Below are 19,570 nucleotides of genomic sequence, written 5' to 3'. Positions count from 1 at the left end.
CCGAACCGATGCCAATCTTATCTGTTATTATCCACTCCGTTCGGAATACTTTATTCTTGCTTTTCTGATGCGCAAGTTGTTTTGAATTACTTCGAGTAGCTGAGTGAATGTGTTTCTGATTATTACGTCGTTTTGCGCTGAACAACTAGAAAGAAAATCGACTTATCCTACTACAAACAGTCGTACGATATATCGGTTTATAGAAGGCAGCTTCACTGGGCTTGAAACTAGTGGCCAAATAACCCAATAAGCCAATGAAATAGTGACAGAAAATCCTGTGCCCAATTACCTTTACAAAAAAAGCGTAACACTGTTCGGGATATTTAATTTAAGCTCTATGTACGCGTACAGAAATTCAACATTAAAGAATTCAAAGAGGGAAGGGAGTGTACTTTCAAACTTGCCCGCGAAAAAAGATATTAACAACGAATCCTATCAGGATAGAAAAACGCCATGTGCCTAAAGCATAACGAATATGGATGACGGGGTCGCATCTCTACGCGATTGCTCTATTGGTCTAGGTAAGACGAACTTTTCATCAACTAAATAAAAAAAATTATGAATGCCATTCGAACGGTTCGTTCAATATATTTTGCTCCTACGTGTGATATCGGGTTAACTTTTAACTGTGGTAATTAGAGAATCACCAGTTAAATAAATTTAACATTTGGTTTTAATTTTTATATTAATAGTAGTCGATCTGAGCAGTTCAATATTTCATACTTGCATTTTTATTTCGAAAAAGTGCATATTTGCAAAGAGAGATTGTACATGTCGGTATTCAAACTAACTGTAAAAATTCGTAATTTTCGAGTTTCAATTTGTCCGCTGCCTTAACGAAGCACTTCTAAATGCCTGTTGTTTTCTTGTCTCTAGCTTTAGTAATAACAGTAATAATGTTCGAATCATTAAAGGAAAATCATAAATTTATTGAATATATAAATAAAAATAGCTCTAAACGCATGCATTGTGTAGATTTGGAACGTAAGTACATCGTAGTCTTAATTAGCTAATTTACCTAAATAGTGGACGAAAGCCTTCGAAGGCTCACTACACTCTTTAGCCGTGAACGGTATCAAATCATTACACGTATATTTAGGGAAGGGTAAACGAATTCGTTTTAAAATTTATTTGATCAACGGCAATTTCAATTTTATATTTTTTTGTCTCGTTGTTACTGCTTTCCGTTCTCTTTCAGCCCCCTCATTCAAGTTTGTTTTTATTCTCATTAATTATCAAACCCCAGTCCGTCACTGCAATCCTCTTCTATAATGACAACGTAGTTGTCATTACAGTGACGCACAGTACACGGTTCGGCATCTTCCATTCGATATTTTACTGTGGTTGAACTTCTATCGTTGCCGTCATTTGTGGCGTAATAGATCATCATCATAGATCATCAACTGATAATATTTTTTTCTCACCATCTTTTGTGGGCGTGAGAAACCCCTATACAATAAAAACGATTATTTCATAGACAGCGCGGGTTTTGCTTAATGATTTGGCTTTATTATTAAAATTCTTTCTGATGTATTATGACGAGCCAACGTCATTGCCATTGTACTAATAATCATACCCTTACCAAGGATAAACTTAAAAGAGAATAATGTCAACCGGTACTTGCCAAGGATTACCGATACCCGATTACTCAAAGCAGGTATCTTATCGAGCCAGTCGTTTTGAAGCGCAGTTCGTTGTCTATATTTTGCGAATTGGGGCTTCTAAATTACGCAACGACGACCTATACGGTTAGCCTCACAGGAATAAAGTTCTATGGCGCATAAACCAGATATAATCTCTTTCTTTATTCACACAAACATACATATATACCAGTATAACCAATAGTATGTCAAAAAATACCTATATCTCAATTTTAACTGCCGCTAGCACAATACAGGGTCCCGCTGTTCTGACACAATTTTCACTTATAACTCATAATTAAGCGCAGTCTTCTCGGTGGCTGTCTAGATTTGTCCTCTTCTGCGCCTTTTTATTGTTGTTGCTGGTCTTCACTGAATCAAGCATTTACGTTTTTAATTATTTATTTAATTATTAATCTATTTAATATGCATATATATATAATAATTAGTAATTATTTAATTGAAGTGAGCAGTACAATATATCAGCGTCATCTTATTATTCTACTCTTTCGATGCCTTTCACATTTCAGGCAGGTGTCCTCAGTGTACACCATGCATGCAATACAACATATTGATGTTATACCAGTTATTACCATATTTTACGTGGGAAGCAGTTCTAATGAAATAGGACCAAATGTTATTATACCGTATCTTCCCTTACTTGGCCTTTTATGCCAATTTGCTTTATCGAGTTTTCGTTTATATCATTGACATATTTTGATCCATTACAGGTCGTTCGAAGTCCATGTCCAACACCATGTCCGTCTTGGTATTTTATTCACTCTAAGTGAGTTTTCACTGCGACGTCCAATATCTCCACTTGTATGTCAATGTGTTTCATATATAAACGTCATCGCATACATGGGACTGCTTATCTGTATCGTAGTATGTCTCTGACAAAAAAACAATAGTAGCAACACAATGTTTTCATTATTTGTCTTTCTCAGTTTGATATTTTTGCTTATTAGTATATAATGTAATTAATATGGATTTGTTTCTGAAAACGAACGTCGGCGTTGTTTCGTCGACGCCAACCAGTTTGTGGTCTGAGGTTTTCGCTGTCTCAAAAGGTTTCAGTCGTCTTATTTGATCAACAATTAGTAATGGTTCTTAGACTTTTTCATAAGAATCATTAAAATAATCGTAAATGTCCATGTCGTAAATGAGATAAATGTAGCAACGCAGAAAAATCGGAGTTTCGCATCACCACTCAGCATAGGTTCATAGTTTCATAACAATCGTAGCAGTATCCGTCGTTACAGTAATCGAAATCTGCCAGTCATGACAAAAATCATTATCATCGTTATTGTCGCCACGATAAATAATAAATGTTTAATCCGCTGGTAATCGAGGAAAAGCAACGAAATTGAACTGAAGGAAATGTTGTCAATGCGGATAGGTAAAAAGTTTGTTTTACCATTTACCAAACTGAACTGCCTGTCAAACTAAACAAAAAGTGAGTCACACGAGACAGAGCTAGAAAATCGCTCATCTGAGCTATCGATAAACTTCAACACGTTGCAAGCCGTCACTCTGACTCTCGAAGACGGCACCTCACGCCCTCTTCCTCCCCATACTCCGTTGTTCTTTGATCAGAAAGAGGAAAAGTTCCCACATTTTTTTTCATCTTTACTACTAGCATATAAACGTAACTTATATTGATATCTGTAGTATGCATTATGTAAACTAAGGATGACCCAGATAAGCAAGCTAAAACGTAGAACAACTCATTGTGCTTATTCGAGTCGATTTGTGTTTGTTTTTTGTGTCGCTGCATAGACAAAAGAAAAGATGACCAACTCAGTGTGCCATGTTTATATGAAAATTAATAGAGCTTCCTTCGCGCCCTTCAATACCCCTTGGATATTTGTGAAAATGGGCCACGTACCCTTGGCTGAGTTTATGCGCGCCTTTTAACACCCAGCACTTAACACAAAATGAAAGTGGCCGCTCATATAGGATCGATAATGATTATACTTGTTGTCGATTAATTATAATATTGGTATAGTATAAAAGTGTATATAATGTAATCGATGTCGTCATTATCGTGGTATTAGTAGTTGTAATCTTGGATGCGATACGGTTCAAGTACCAACAGACTGATTGATTGATTGATTTCGAGATCAACAGCTTTGATCTATGGACGATCGCAGGCTTGTGTTTTTAGGTATCGAAATATAACAATATTTATTGCGTACCGATGCAAAAGAACAAAACTGTTGCGTCTTAAGTAGCTCGTCTTTTATAATCGGCGTTTGCTCGTCTGTTACAGGACGCTTGTTTTGCTGTAAGCAAAAAACGCGCAGCGCGTATGTGGTGCAGCCAGAGTCAATCAGCAAATAGAACAATCACAGCCACATCTACCATTATTATTGTCAATGACCATTGACTGGTAATATTTTATGATTATATTCTTAGCGATTATTCTTCCTCACTTACGAACCAATCTCCTTGTCTTCCATTCACCAGACGCTTCTTCAGTGAGTACTAGTTGTTCGTTATCAGTCAATACATCCGCGGCGCTAATAATATTGCTACAAAAAATTACAGTTACTGATTTTTTATATTATGAAGTATAGTAAGAGTTGGTGGTTAATTCGTATACGCTAAGATCATAATCGATCGATCCCAGACACTGATCCTACGTCGTCGATAGGAAGGTTGATCAATGATTTGCTGGTCAGAATCCTTTTATCATAGAGAATCAATGGGACACGACGGCTGAGCCTCCGCTGGTGTCATTGATGTGCTATCATGCTCAGATTTTGTAGAAGACTATAGCATTGTCGCAAGTGCAAAGTGTCGATCAATCGGCTCTTGCACCGCACCATTAATGAAGCCGTTATCATTATTATTGCTGATACTAATTAATATGAATTATTTCAATTGCTATTCAAGCCATCGCAGCAATGACTTGACTGACCGCTAGCTTAATTGTCCGCTCACAATCAGCAAACTGCTATTGCATGATTATTATTTAGCACTATCTTGCGATAATCAGCTATTCAGGATAGGAGTGTTTACGTGTGTCTGTCTGTGTATGTGACTTTAATTAAGACAAATCTGTGTATAGTTTTGCGTAGCAATATTCCTTTACGTCATAGCTTTTTGTACGTATAAGCAAAGATATTATTAATGCTATTATAATAATTCGTTTGACGATAGGTAATCATAAAGCTGTTATGGTAATTACTAATTAATTATTCACAGTATATGGTGGTAATACGTAACTAATTACAGAATAGCTGATGATCTCGTAAAATCTGCCATCATTGTTATGCTTATACTCTTTGTTGCCTTTTTTATTAATTTTTAGCTTTCATGCCGATATTACGTGCGGTCGATTTAATGAACTTTAATTAATTTAGGAGAAGAAACGCGATGTTTTTAACTTAGAATCCGTTACTTGCGAAGCTGTCAAGCACAAACGGAGCGCAGACCGAAAGCTAAGGAGTACGTTGTCCCTATCGATGTGATCATAGTTTGTTGTGGCTGTTGTTGTTATAGCTGTGACTGTTGTATTGTGGTTACTACAGTTGCTCAAGCCGCTCTTAGCGTAATTACAGTTGTCATTATCGATGTTCTTGTGTTTGCGCTCGTTGCTCTGAACGAACGATGTCGACGACGGATTGGCCGTAGCCTCTCCTGTCAAGACGGGCCATGCTATCGTCGGCTTTAGCAACTTCGTCGTAGCAGACGTGCTATTCTTGTTTCTGTTGAACTCGTAGTAACTGCTGTTGTTATTGTTGTTGTTAGAGTAGACGATATTCAAGTCGTTATTATTGTTTCCGTTTCTGCTTCTGCTTTTGCTAGTCATAGATGTGTTGTTGTCGTTCCACCGGGGCTGAGATGGCCTCTGCGGAGGAGACGGGCGGTCCGCGAGGACCGGCTCCCTTTGTCACATAAATGCCATAGGGCGACGGGACACCCAGGCCTGACAAGTGGCCACCGAGGTCGTATTAGCGCTCGAGGTCATAAGATTGTTGTCGTTATTGCTGCTGTTGTTGTCTGTAATGTCAGGGGGTTCACCGTTTGTCGGATCCTCAGCCTCGTCCGTCTCCATGGAGACAACCACGTTCTCCCAGACCAAGCAATTGTTGTTTGTCGCATCATCCGGATATCCTATCTGTAAGACGCATGTCGCACGGCCGCGGGAAAGAGCAAAAAAAAAAGGAGATTATGTATGAGGGACCACTACCTGTTTTACTCGAATATTCTTTTAGTACATTTAAATCTTACTAATTAATTTCAAATACGCAGCTGTGGAATCTCAGTAAAGATCCACTAGTATAGATAGACTCAAAACAATCTTTCTTGCACCGGTGTACTATGGTCGACGCGATGGACCGGTATATAAAAAGAAGGCGGTAGAAAGTATCTAGGATACTGAAACGCGGCACTCACTAAGTTCTTGTTGGTCATCTTCCTTTTGGCCGCGGCGCCGTGAGGCGAGTCATTCCGCACCCGGATGGATCCGCGCGGCATGCCGGGGCTACTGCTGTCCGTGGCGACCGCTGAACTTTGCCTTCCGAATAAATATACGAAACTAAGTTGATTTGGTCGTCTTTACAAGCTTGTTGAAGACTTTATCGTTTAAGCGTAACAATAAATAGACGGTTATAAAAACGCAAAACACTTCTCAAATAACCTTGTTTGACAGCTATCGCGTAGATGTTTGTAACCTAACAATTTAACTATATTCTTATTAAATTAATCTATTGGGGCTAACTATAAATGTAGTAGGAACTTGAAACATAGATGCAGAATCTAGAATACACGAAATGATTGGTGATACGTATACTTCCGTAATTCTAAACCCGTCCTCATATTACGTTTGCAACGGTCTTATCCTGGCTAATCAGTTATTAAGGTTATTAATTACTCGACACAAACTTAATTTGTATCATAATGCCTAGCTATGCTGCCAACGACTTCTTTGTATAAGTAATTTACTCCTAGTAATGAAACGCACGGCTTGCCTACAATATTAATGTATAAGTTAAACTCATATTTGAGCAACGTCGATCAAAATAATCATTTTGGTTATAATTATTGTTTAATCAAAGCCCTTAGACCCGTTAGTATTTTGAAGATAAAAACTTACGCAATTCATATAAATGGTGGACAACATTTATTCGAAAGATCTTCAAGGTGTATTGAGTTTATGACGCAGGTTGAAGCAAATAAATAAGTACTACCAAATGTCAACGATGCGTTTTCCGTAACGATCGATAACACGTGAAAACATTAGTACGCCTTTGCTTGTAGTTAGTCTCATCATTGACTTGATATGTATTTTCTTTTTTGACATCAACTTTTTTTTTATGTAGGCCGATAAGCGTTTAGAGCGTTTAGAAAAGCGGAGACTGACAAGATGTCTTTAATCGTATAGCGCTCTAGTGAAGTTTCATTGAGATTTGAATAAAGCGAATTTATTTATTTTCTATTAATTCCCACTTAAAGAGCAGTCTTAAACTACGACCCAATGACTTTAGTTTCTTATTTAATATACGAAAAAATTATTTTCATAATTGTTTCGAGCTGTACATAGTATTCCGTCTTACATTTGTATTGCCATGAAATTACCAGCTCTTTGTTCATTATTTCTATAAACCCTTCAACCGTGCTATCCTAACATTAACAACGTATTCCACTCCGCGAGAATCTTACAACTAGTTGGCATATTCGACTCCGCTCGACGTGTCCACGCTCGACAGTCATCCCACTGATTCTTCTCTCGTTGGCCAAAACAAACGAAGCAGCGCGAAATACATTCAGGACAGCTTTAGTAACTTAGTACGGACTATAATTATTGTTCTTGTATTGAGGTCGTATATATTTTTATATATATATATTACACTTGTTTTACAAAGACGTCCTGTATTGATTTGCGCTGCCACCACACATCATAACAAACACACAAAATGTGCACTTCTTCTTGTTAACATTGGAACTTGGTTTGTTTGTGGTCTGTGTGTGTCGCTTGTTCACCTGCTGTTGCTGAGGGCGTTGAGTTTACTAGCGCCCGGCAGTCATTCGACAACACGCAGGACCTTTCCAATGGCGATTGTGCGACCCTCGTCACGCAGCGTGAAGCGGCCCATTTGCGGGAACAATTTGAACGGCTCGACGCACACGACGCCGGCAGTTTCCAACCGCATAACGGCGACCTGGTCCTGTTTGACGAATCGGGGCCGCATTTGGCCCTTTTCGCCAGTCTTGCGGTCGATCAAACAGATGATCTGTCGAACTGAACACTCTTCGATGGCGGCATGAATATGGAGCACGCACGAATAGCCTGGACAGATGATGGACTTGTGCTCAAGGATTACGACCTGTGCATCAAAGACCTTAGCCACCTTGCAGGGCCGCTCCACCTCGCAGAGCACGAAGCCTGGCGAGACTTCTTCTTCCTCAAGGCCCTTTAGTTTCACCTTGACATTCTCACCGGATTTTACCTGTTGGACTTCGTCCTCATCACTCCAAAGTTGCAACACCTCGACGACCTTGCGGTTAGGCATTAGCAGTAGTGGATCTGAGCGATCGCACATGCCTGACTCGACTTTGCCGAAGCAAACAGTGCCCATATCCTTATATCTATCAACGACAGGCATGACGAACGGGCCATCTAGGTATCGGTCGATCGGTTTCAACTGATCGATATATGGGAGAAAGCAGGGGCCAGTGTACCACGAGCATTCCGAGGCTGGCGCCGGATCTTTAAGTCCGGCTCCGCTCAAGCCCGAGCAAGGCATAAAGATCAGCTCTGTCTTCGGGTTGAAACCACATTTCTTGAGATAAGGAAGGAGCTTGTCCCGGCACTCATTGAACCGCTCCTCGGACCAGTTAACGGTAGAATCATCCATTTTGTTAATGAGCACGATCAGATGCTTGACACCGGCAGTCTTGGCGAGCATAGCATGCTCCCTCGTCTGACCTCCTCGTTCGAAGCCAGTTTCGAATTCACCCTTACGAGCTGAGATCACCAGGACTGCGATGTCAGCCTGGCATGCTCCGCCGATCATATTTGGAACGAACGATCTGTGGCCTGGTGCATCCAGCAATGTGAAGTGCTTGTTTTCTGTCTCAAAGTATGCGCGACCGCATTCGACTGTCTTGCCTGAAACGCGAAATCGAGGCACAACAAAGGCTCGTGAAAATACAATGTCAGCTCAGCTGGAAGCAGAAATAAGTAGAAGCCGGACTTCACACTGATTTCAAAGACCATAAGTTAAACCGCATATGTGTGGTGTCAAATGTTGAAAAGAAAAACTTTTTTTGCCGATGTGACCTTTCACTAAAACTGTGTCTATGAGTTTAATATGCATCACACTGTAATCAAGTTGATAGATTAATAATAAAACACGTTGCAGACGGGTCTTCCTCGTACAATGCTTTCATAAGCAGATATTCGTTCTTACCTTTGTCACGCTCCTCTTGGTTTGTGTCCAGAGCCCAAGACAGGTACCAACTCTCACGATTTTTCTCCTTAGCTTCGCGTTCATATTTTTCCAGAGTTCGTTTGTCAACCATGCCTGTGAGGAAAAGTAGTTGGCCACCAAGCGTACTCTTGCCAGCATCTACGTGCCCGATGAATACGATGTTTAGATGCTCTTTTCGGGGGCCCTCCTCTATTTTCTTCTTCTCCTTCTTGACCTTTGGAACTTCTTCCTCATCGGGAGTACCACCCTCCTCAGGGCTAGCGCCTTGTAACGACCCTGCTGAACGTGATGGGGACGGCGTGCTTTCCGTATCGGCGGTCACGCATTCCCAATCCGCAGGTGGCTCCTCAGCATTGTTGTTCGTCTCAGACACTGGCGAGTCTTTATCGCCAGTGACGTTGATTACAGACTGATGATTAGAAGTAAAAGGAATCGCGCAATGAAATCAGAATAAAGAAGAAAAACATAATCAACCTAATGAATCTTCTAAGATGGCATTTAAACATGAAACTAGTGATTAAAATTCATTTGTTCTATAATAATGCACAAACGCTCGTAGAGATAAATGTAAGATAACAAATAATATCTGCACAATCTGAAGCTAATATGAGGATAAGTGAGTTCGTGAGTATGAATATGAGATAAGGGAAAATATATTTATCCTTTATTGTTCGCCTATCTAACTGACATATATCTGTATAGCTATTAGGGGCTGTATTCCCACAAGCAATGTATGGACAAGGTTGTGGAATAGGTTTGAGTCACATGCGAATGATAGAGCCAATAACAATATTTTTTAGAAATCGGACCGACTAGGGTACTAATATTACTTGGCATCTCTACTTTTTGTTATAGGCAATAAATAAAGGCTACACATATAGCACCACTGGTTTATATATAGGTTTTTGTACCTTTAAGTCTAATGCCACAAATTGTAATCTCAACTGTTGGTCTAATTTCCGTATCGCCAAACATCAAAAAAGTATTTCCATGCTTAGAAGTGTGCCCCACGCTCAATAAACTAATTATGTAAGACGTACATATAGGTTAGTTTGATATATATAAAAATGTATCAGACAAAATAAACTCATATAACTGTTTGTTAGCGCTCATTCGTTTCCGATTACCTTTCTTTGGTACCACTCGCTCTTTGGATCAAATTTTTTCGGGTAGTTGTGCATTCAAGCTGAACTTAATTTGATTCCATGTTCATATAATCGCTATTACAGTAGTCGCAAGTATCTGATTAAATCGCACGGCATTTCTCCAACAGAAACAGTATGTGCCACAAATTGTACTAAATTTCAATTAGTTCTAACTTTTGTTGAAGATGTGCACATCGAATTACGGTTACAAGTTACTAGTAGCGTGCACAGTGTCACTCAGCTAGCAAGCTAATATCAGGCCGTAAAAAATTTAGGTACACGATTTGCCCGCGTCTTGACGGCTTGTGCACACCGATGAGCGGTCAACAATGGACATTTGGTTCAAAGGGAAAAAATTACCCCTGGCAGATTGGGCATACAAACTGCCACATGTTAGGAGGGCTGCTGCGTTGTATTCTATTATACACGTGCCAGCACTACGACTGATTGCTTGACAAATCGTAAAACAAAAACCATCAAATGGAGTCACACTGTCACTTTGTCACGCACATATGCGAATCGATAAAGATCGACAACTAAACGGTCATCTACCACGCGAAAAAAAAACATGAGAAAAAACCTTCGTGATCTTTCGAGTCCCTTGCCAACTCCTCTAAAAGTGGTTGGGCACCACCACAACCCCCAACTCGCCCTCCAGTCGTCATACACGGAGCAGGAAACCCCTCCTAACGTCCCAATCATTCCCCACCACCAATGGATCAGAATGTTCCAGCTCTGACTGTACGGTCGCAGCCAGTGATCTCTCACTACCGCACCAACTCGTCTAGGTTCTATTACCCTCCTCACGTCCTCGAGGGACAAATCAGCTTTTCCTGTTTTAAAAGAACCCTTTCCTTCTTTTTTTATTAATAGCCAACGTCGGTTTTTCCAACAACAATAGCCTCAGCGCCATCAATACCACGTTCACAAAAGTTGCGATTCGACACGGACGTGTCTCGTCGGCTGATCTCTAAGGTGCCTTCTTGTTCACGAGTGCAACGCAATATCCATGTGCGTATATGGCGATTTGACGGACAAACAATTTCCGGAAGGAAAATAGGACCCGCTATGCTAAAATTGTAGTAATGATGTTTGATCAAAATTGAAATGGCTCGTAAGCTATAGAAACTAAAAAAAAAACAGACATGCGAAACGGCCTTAAAAAAAGCTGACGATTTTTTCCAGGTTTTTCCCATAAAGATGTTAATGCAAATGAGACGTACTGGAAGGTAGCTCTTAAATTCACTGTAAACACGTACTATTACATATTAGACTTTACCAGATTAAACATTATCAGTTAATTAAAATAATGTTCATAATAGTAAAGATTAATATTACTTACATTAGTTCTATTTAATAACAGAATTTTACAAATAAAGATTTTGTTCAGAAAGATATAATATCGTTTCTCATTATTTTTGTATTGAATATGGTAATCCGCTAAGACTTTACCCCGTTTAGTAAGAATTGTGAACATACAAAAGGTAAAAACGCGGTTATCATCACGACTATTACTGGCAAAATGATAAAAATTTGAAGTGAAAACGCACGTCAAATCTATAGCGGCCAAAGGCCAAAAGCCATATGGTGCACTAACCACCATGCATTTTTGTTGACGCACCGGTAAACACTGGCATAGTTTCATCGAAGTTACGCAATCACTACGATTTGGCGAAACATTTGAACGAAACGAAGCAAATTATATTACCATATCATGAGTAGAAACAAGTAGCAATATCGCAGTCAGAAAGGGTTGTTCATAAATCATGAAATCGCTGGTATCAGATATTAGATGTATTATTGATTTAGCAATCCGATTATGTACCAAAAATCTAACAACATTTTGCGGCATTCTAGAGTAGTGTCTATATGTATATATATATATATATCATCATAGAGCCACCGTTTCTAAAACAGCTCCTCCAGTTAGCTATGCTCTATCGTGAACACTCCCTTTTTAGGTCACCATTTCTTCTATTGCAGCTATGTACCACACCGGCCACGAGATAACAGACCCAAGGCGCTGGCGGTGATAAACCAACCATAGCAAAAGGCCGGTGAGTAGATACCCTACGACACAGCACAATGCCCACAGGATCTTGTTTGTGGGTTTGTTCCTTTTAGCGGTTGCAGACTACGCCCGGCCTGACTCTTGCCAGCTATGGCAATCAATGAGTTGTATTTGTTGAATATGCGACATGATGGCTCCAAATATTCAAAAGCAATTTAACCTGCCATTGATCCAGCAAGCACCGATTCCGGAAAAAGAAGATGAATTTCCAACCATACCTTTACCACTACTCTGTACTAGAAAGGCAGCGTATCAGAGGACATTGATGATCTGCCTCAACTGTCCATAGGTTCACTTATTTTCTGTTGTTTACAGTTTCACCAATTTCTACTGACCTGAACAAGGGTTGATGCAGGCTGGGTCTGGGTACCTCCGCCGCCACCTGCGGCCGGCATGAATGAGGGCACAAACACTGGGGCGTCGACATTCAACTTAGTGAACTGCCCGCTCAGTTTGTCGTCGTCCCAGGTTGTCTCGGCGCCGGGCTGTTCCATCGCGGTGGTCGAGATGATGTTGTCGCCGTCGGCAATGCTCCAGGCCGCTGCTGCCGAGACTTCTGGGGAGAAAGCGGGTATTGGCCGTTCGACGTCGTCTTACAGGCTGTACGGAATGTCGTGCCTGAGACGCTGAGCTTCGGTTGGTCTAATAATAGAATTACTAACGATAAGATAACAAAATGACGAGCAATGATCGGCGGCAGCAGCAGCAACACGGAAGATGGTGATCAGAAACTTCTCTTCCTACAACTGCAGATGTTATCACGTTGCTTCGCTGCAGTTACGTTGAATGCTGGGGAGCAGGGACAGAACTGTGGGAAGAGGTTGGGAGGGGAAGAACTCAATCGTGTCTACCACACCGCGACACAAAAAAGTAGGGGCAGGAAAAAGTAGAATTTGGTCAAGAGTGAGGAAATTAACCTTTGTTTGGCACCTCTCCTCGCCCAACTGCTGTTCGTGTTCTATAGCGTTCCAGGCTGCCGGCTCTCGAAAGATGGAAGGACGCAACAACGACAAGATAACCTAGCAAAAGATTGAGATGATATACTAATAATAACAAACGAACAAAAAAGACGAGATTTTGTAGAAAATCGGCCTTAACGTCGGCTACGTTGCTAACGACGACACGGCGGCGGCGGCGGCGGCAGGGACGATGCCAGCAATGATCACGAGATAATAAACAACAACTATTGTCACTGCGGTCACATGTAACCAATCAGCCAAACAAGCACTGCCGTTGGTGTAACTGTAGCTAGTAGCCGAGTCTCACGTAGCTTGCCTAGCCGCTGACCAGCCACCAGCGTATGTTTGTCGCAGTTGTTGATCACCGATCGTAACAGCACTCGTCGTCGAATCGTGTTTCGTCTCAAGCGAGCACATACGAACGACACGTTACGAACGGTGTACAATACATAGAGCCGATGATCACAATCGCTGTGTATTAGTGCTGGCTGTCGCTGTTCCTACGCTCGGTTTCGTTTCTGCCAAATCCTTGCAGCTGCTGCCTCTGGACGATCGTTCCTGCTGCCACACTGCAGCAGTTATCGTTACTACCACCGCCGCTGCTGCTGACATAGAAAGATGGCCGTCCTTTGCTCTAACTCACGCACACGCCGTCAGCACCGCTACGGACACAGTGACTAGACGACGACAACCGCGGCGGCTAACCCCGCTGCTACTTGTTTGGTCGCGAAGGCTCGACTCGGTCTGCTCTGCTGCCGCTTTTTGTTTGCCTCTGTCCGCCGCATCTGCGGCTGCTTGCAGTAACAGTCAAACCAATATTGTCTACTCACCACCTCGTGTGTAAGCTGCCACTTCCGGACAGTGAACTCAAGATAAAACGAAACATGCGACGGAGAGAATAGGCGAACGGGCCGATTCCGCCGCAGGCCACTAGCAGAATACAAAACAACACAACATATTGGCAGAAAGGCAGATGGTTGTGGGCAGTGTCTCGCTGAATCCACCAATTGACGGAGGGCGGGCCAGGGCGATACTTTGAAACGAAACCGGAACCCGCGCTATTGCCGACGAGAAACCGTACCAATATAATATATATGCATATAGGGGTCAACGTTGTCCTTCATTAGGCAGCGTCGTCTTATAAAGGACACTGTCGACAGATGATGTACTGATAGAAAGACACAATAAAATAGGACGGCTTACCGACAACACAATACAGTTATGAGGCCACAGGGCAAGATGTTTAAATAAACGTGCATGGATTGAGCAAACTTGGCGAAAATAGACGGGCGCGCTCGTTTAAGTGTAGGAAAACTTCTAGGACAGGGAGTTCGGTTTTATAATGAGAAAAGGTGGACTAATATTGTTGAGGTATTTACGAAGTTTTGTAAAAAAAAGGAAATATGCGAGAACCTTACGACTGTGTCAATGCAGTTGTCATTGCGTTCGTACACATGCCCCAATCATATCTTTACGTTGTCATTGATTTTAGATTTCTACTTGATTGTGGATTTTCAAGAAACTAGTGTGACTCGTAATGTTTGTATTTGGCAATTTTTATTTATAAGGAATTTGCATTATCATAAGAATAAAATTAAGAGTAACACCTCATTGGAAATGTCAAAGGTTACCTTTAGCGGTTCCTCTGTAAATGAAACAAGCGTCTACTAATGGTACAAGTGTTTTCAACGGAGCCTTGAAGGAGTCGAAGACAACAATTGCCCTGAACGTCTTAACATACCAACTGACAACAAAGTCCAAAAGTAAGAGAAATAGATAGAGGCAACCGCCAAATCACTCTCAGGATTTCTTGATTATGTTGAAATACCTCATTTGATTCATGCTATGTTTTTCAAATATTATGAGAATTCTGACTAGATGGATGACTTTGAATTTCCAAGAATGCACGTGTTTAAAATAACCAAGAAGTACAAAAGGCACAAGAAGTCTCAGAAAGACCAAGTGTTTGAGCTTATCTGAACGACTGATAATTGATATGTTTCTCTTTAAATTTCTGTATTGAAAATGGTCGTTCCGGTTACTCAGATAGTTTTCCGAGCGTTTCAAATCTATTGAAAATGTTTCGCTTTACCTCATAGAGATACTTTTCGGATTTTTCGCGCCATGAGAGGTTTACTTTCGCGCCCTAAAAAGAACACACTTTTTCCTAACACGAACAATCGTGAGTTAACGTATAAACGCTTGTTACGACAAGTAACCTGTCAGTAAACTAAATACCTCACACTGCATGTATATAAAGTTATATGTACAAATTTAGTTCATTAAAAATTTAGGTCCTAGCACTCTAAGTATGTATGTAATGTAAGAGCTGCCTATGAGCTAGCCAGATCGTGTTGTCCAAAGGTTCAAAATAAAACACCGATACACTTCATTAACAATGTTCAACGGTAGTACCGGATATAAAACTCGAAATCTTCGTTAGACTACGTTGCTTTTTTCCTAATCAGAGAGCTATCTCAATGCCAATCTACTGGACCAACATCCGTCCAGACTACTAACCGTTAATCTCTTCGCAGGAGGTTTAGCAGTAAAAAGCTGTGGGGTACCAAAGCGGAGTACAAGTTGTATAGCGTCACTTTCAAAACAAATCTCATCTCTCGAGAGAAGATTATTATAATTCAATGAACAATGTAAATTTAAAGTAAGATTGCGAAATGAACATACGACTTGAAGACGTTCCATAGAGATAAAATATATGTTAACACTAATTGGGGTTAAATTAAATAATCTTAACTCAATAACTGGAGACAAGGTTAGCTGATAATGACAATAATTAATTAACGATTCCCGTTAGTGTAAGAGTATATACAGCGCTTGAATTTCTGGGGGATTCTCATTAAATATCAATGCACAAAGTGGGAAAACATTTATTAGGAGAAGCGTGAAAGACAAATTCGCAAAATTTTACTGAAGTACTTCTATACGAGGATTCAGCGTGCACGTCTAATAGGAATAAAGTGCCTATTAGATGCACATTGAAAGCTAGTACTCTATAATATAATATTTCAAAGTAAGAGTGAGTTCTGACAAACGGAAGGAAAATACTGGCCAATAGTTAATATGCTCATACGAATAGAAGCAAAGGTGGTTTGGAGCAAAAACGGTAAAAAAAACTACCACCTTCCGAATTAACTGCAATATCTCGGCAAACTTAGAAACGGAAGCTTTGATAGCGAATCGAGATGGTCCGTTAGTTGGAGCCCGTCGTGCCCCCATATTGACGTAAACTTTTCGCGAGTGGCACAATACATTTGAATAAAAAGAACACATCAAAAAATAGCCCAACCATCCGGAAATGTAAATGATTAAGCACGAATGATTAAATAAATGACTCGCTAGCCTCGCTTTATTTTGTGTGTTTTTTGCAGCTATGGAAAAATAGGTGCTTCAGTTAGAAGGCAGATAGTGAGTGGAGCAAACTTCATAGGTACAGGAAAACACACGTATGAGCACTGTCCTTTCAGAGCTACCTGCTTACGTTAGAAGTGCTAATTAATAATAGCAATTTCGTCACGTGTTGAGCAGGGTCAATAACACGATAAGAAAGTTGACCTAATCTTAGTGCAATGACATTGTTCTTCTGATTGACTTCATTACGCTCGAACTCTGCTATACGATAATGTAAATGCGTAACTCTTTCCAGATGAACAGCGTCTTGATATCTTATGCACCTGACGTATGCACATCTTCCGCCGAGTGACCAAATATGGTGTTCTATGTTTATGTAAGAAATAATGTGCGAGACCGTATAGCAAAACCACGGAGGCAAAGCTGCGTGCTCACGTTGGTCTCCGTTTCTGGCGAGTGGCATTAATTACATATTTTGTATTCCAGTAAAACGAAAATTCACTTAATAAATCAATAGGATCCATTGCACACGACGGCATGGATTCGATTTTTACGAAATCAAAAGGTACCGTTGATACCTGAGGTGAGTTTGTCTCAGATTTGTCATTAGGGAGAACAGCGAACAGTGATGTAATCTATGAAAAAAAAAATGTAAGACTCTATTCCGTAAGCACTAACCATATGCGTCTGTAATATGTGGCAAAGATATTGAACCTTCCAGCGCAATAGTTTGATCGACCGAAGGTGTCTATTTCTAAATCTAAATATAGGAAGTGTTAGTTGTTGAAGCTAACTGCATGCCGAACAAATATTACGTGTTTTAAAATAATGAAATTCTTTATTAATTAAATTTGTTCTCTTATGTTAATACTAGAATATGTTTTATTTAGTTAATCAGGCTTGCCATATAGTACATGTTCAATGGTAATACTGGCACGCTTAGAGTAGAATAAGTAACAGTTTGAAGGTTATGATACTATGTTGAAATATTACGTTGTTCCAGCTGTACCCAGGCGAGCCTGAAGACCTAAGTTCTTAATAATAGGGCGATGGTTAGTCGGTGTAGTATTCCGCTCTAATGAGCTCTATGTTAGCTCTGAAAGTATGTGCCGACTGTGCCTTTGTGTACATGGTTTGCTCACAAATGGAAATATTATTTAGATGAATTCGTCATCAGATTTCATTCAAATAAGACAGTTGGACTAAAAGGTTATTTGCATGGTAGACGATAATGAAATATATACATTTTGTGCATAGAATAAAGTTGTAGGAACTACTTCTCTTTTATTATTCGACTCTGCCAAGCTTCGACATTGATGTACAAATTTCAAGCCGATTTACAGGCGACTTTTTAGGCTTAGAAGTTTTAGTGATCATCGCTCGTTTCTTTAATAGTATGTCTTTTTTTTTTTTCTATTACAACAGATAGTTACTATTGTAATAGTGTAGCATATGAGTGCTCTTTCTGCAGGTACCAATGATAGGTGCCTCGAAGACAATAGGTAGGATTGCCTCATCGTCCGACGTTGTTGATGAAAAATCTTAGAAGAAGAAGCGCTTCAGATGACCTTCTCAAGCAGTACGTCAACTATATCGGAACTATACAGGTTACCTTCGCAAAAGGCGAAAGATATTTATTAAAGAATAGAAACTCAACTAGCTGTTTTCTGAATTGTTAACGCTGTCGATCCAAAAAAAAAGGGGGTCAAAATATAAAAAAATCTTACTATCTTAGTATTTGTATAGAACTATAAAGTCGTATCTGTATGTCAAGACTGGGAATTTACACTATAATGGGTCTAATTCTATACAGCGTATTCCTTTATGGCGATTTATCGCGAAATAGATTTATGGTGATATGTAACATCTATGTGGCCCATATAAAATGATGCGATTAAATAGTGTCAAATAGGTACGATAGGAGGTGAAAAATACTTTTCTTGGTTCGATTCAATTATTAATAAATTCGCTTATTCAACGTATAAACAAATCTGCCTAGAGTCACTCACACCAAAAACTGCTTGAAAAAAGAAATGCTTGCATAGTACGGAGATTCATGTGATGTTTCATATAGTTCAAGGTAAACAGATTTGGTAGAATTAATTATATTTCAAGCACGCAATCACTTTCACAATTCAGTATCTAGCGATAAATATATTGATAAAGCTTGAAAAATAACAATCTGAGTCTATAGCTGGTAACGCTTCAGAATTTCCCAAAGAAGATAGCGTTGGCTTGCGGCAACTTTTCTGAATAATTTCCCACTCAAAGGTTGATACCCTTTCATACCGGTTTACAAGCTAGAGTTTTTGAGCGAGCTTGGTATGTTTGATGTTCTCATTCAGTCACATTCAAGTCGATAAGTTACCCAGATATGGATTCATTGAATGTTTTTTTTTTTAGTAAAATACTAAATAACTTCTTAGGAAACCACTTTATCGTTTTGCTAAGTTATACATACTATATTTCATACGAAGTTGAAACTCTTATTTTTTTAGCCTGAATAAAGCAAACGATAAAGACCCTTTACCAGCTTAGACTAAAAATTTGTCTTCTTCTATTTACAGCATCATAGTGACGTGTAGAAGATAAGCGATTATTGTAAACATAAGAGGTAAGCCAATAATTTATTATTTTGTCATAAAGCAATGGTCTGTGGACTTTGTGGGCTACTCGCCTCGGTCTCCTTGCCTAATTATAAAATAATGGAAACGTCATGTGAGTAACTGTAGCTGTTATGGGATACTTGATTGTTGGGGCATCGTCTTGTTTTTTATTTATTTATTTTTTTTTTTATTTTACAACGAGTGACAAGCTGCTACAAATAGAAAGTCGACAAAACTTATGTCGTGTAAATGGCGCACATTCTATAGCATCAAAAACAGTATCCTATATATATTATATTTGCGTATAAAGCTAACCTTGTACCACAACCTATAACGAT

At 39.8% G+C, this 19,570-nt stretch overlaps 2 protein-coding genes and 1 long non-coding RNA gene across 4 annotated transcripts in view; 2 read left to right on the top strand and 1 right to left on the bottom strand.

The window, feature by feature from the left end:
• The first annotated feature begins 111 nt into the window (after positions 1 to 111).
• Positions 112 to 6,848, top strand: LOC147758265 (uncharacterized). Its single transcript, XR_015318563.1, has 2 exons — positions 112 to 521; positions 1,199 to 6,848. It is a non-coding gene; the product is annotated as an uncharacterized LOC147758265 (long non-coding RNA).
• eRF3 (eukaryotic translation release factor 3) lies at positions 1,782 to 14,146 on the bottom strand. 2 transcript variants are annotated; one of them, XR_002672084.2, is made up of 5 exons: positions 12,634 to 14,146; positions 9,062 to 9,491; positions 7,632 to 8,760; positions 6,045 to 6,165; positions 1,782 to 5,766 (listed from the first exon to the last, which is right to left on the bottom strand). XR_002672084.2 is itself a non-coding variant. In XM_022798086.2 (3 exons), exons 1-3 carry the CDS (start codon positions 12,790 to 12,792, stop codon positions 7,673 to 7,675), a joined length of 1,677 nt encoding a protein of 558 aa, XP_022653821.1. In that variant the 5' UTR covers positions 12,793 to 14,144; the 3' UTR covers positions 6,755 to 7,672. The 2 variants fall into 2 exon arrangements, 1 of the variants encoding a protein (XP_022653821.1); XM_022798086.2 differs by lacking the exons at positions 1,782 to 5,766; positions 6,045 to 6,165 and having other exon boundaries at positions 6,755 to 8,760; positions 12,634 to 14,144.
• LOC147758264 (uncharacterized) overlaps positions 12,985 to 19,570 on the top strand; it is a 12,382-nt gene continuing 5,796 nt past the window's right edge. The window contains exon 1 of the mRNA XM_086977165.1: positions 12,985 to 13,168. Within this exon, the coding sequence (XP_086833291.1) occupies positions 12,985 to 13,168 (184 nt within the window). The remainder of the gene's footprint in view (positions 13,169 to 19,570) is intronic.

Source organism: Varroa destructor, unplaced genomic scaffold, assembly GCF_002443255.2.
Source record: "Varroa destructor unplaced genomic scaffold, Vdes_3.0 BEIS01000001.1, whole genome shotgun sequence".
NCBI classification, from domain to species: domain Eukaryota; kingdom Metazoa; phylum Arthropoda; class Arachnida; order Mesostigmata; family Varroidae; genus Varroa; species Varroa destructor.
The sequence above is the reverse complement of the archived record's forward strand: the minus strand, read 5'-3'. Positions and strand labels throughout refer to the sequence as shown.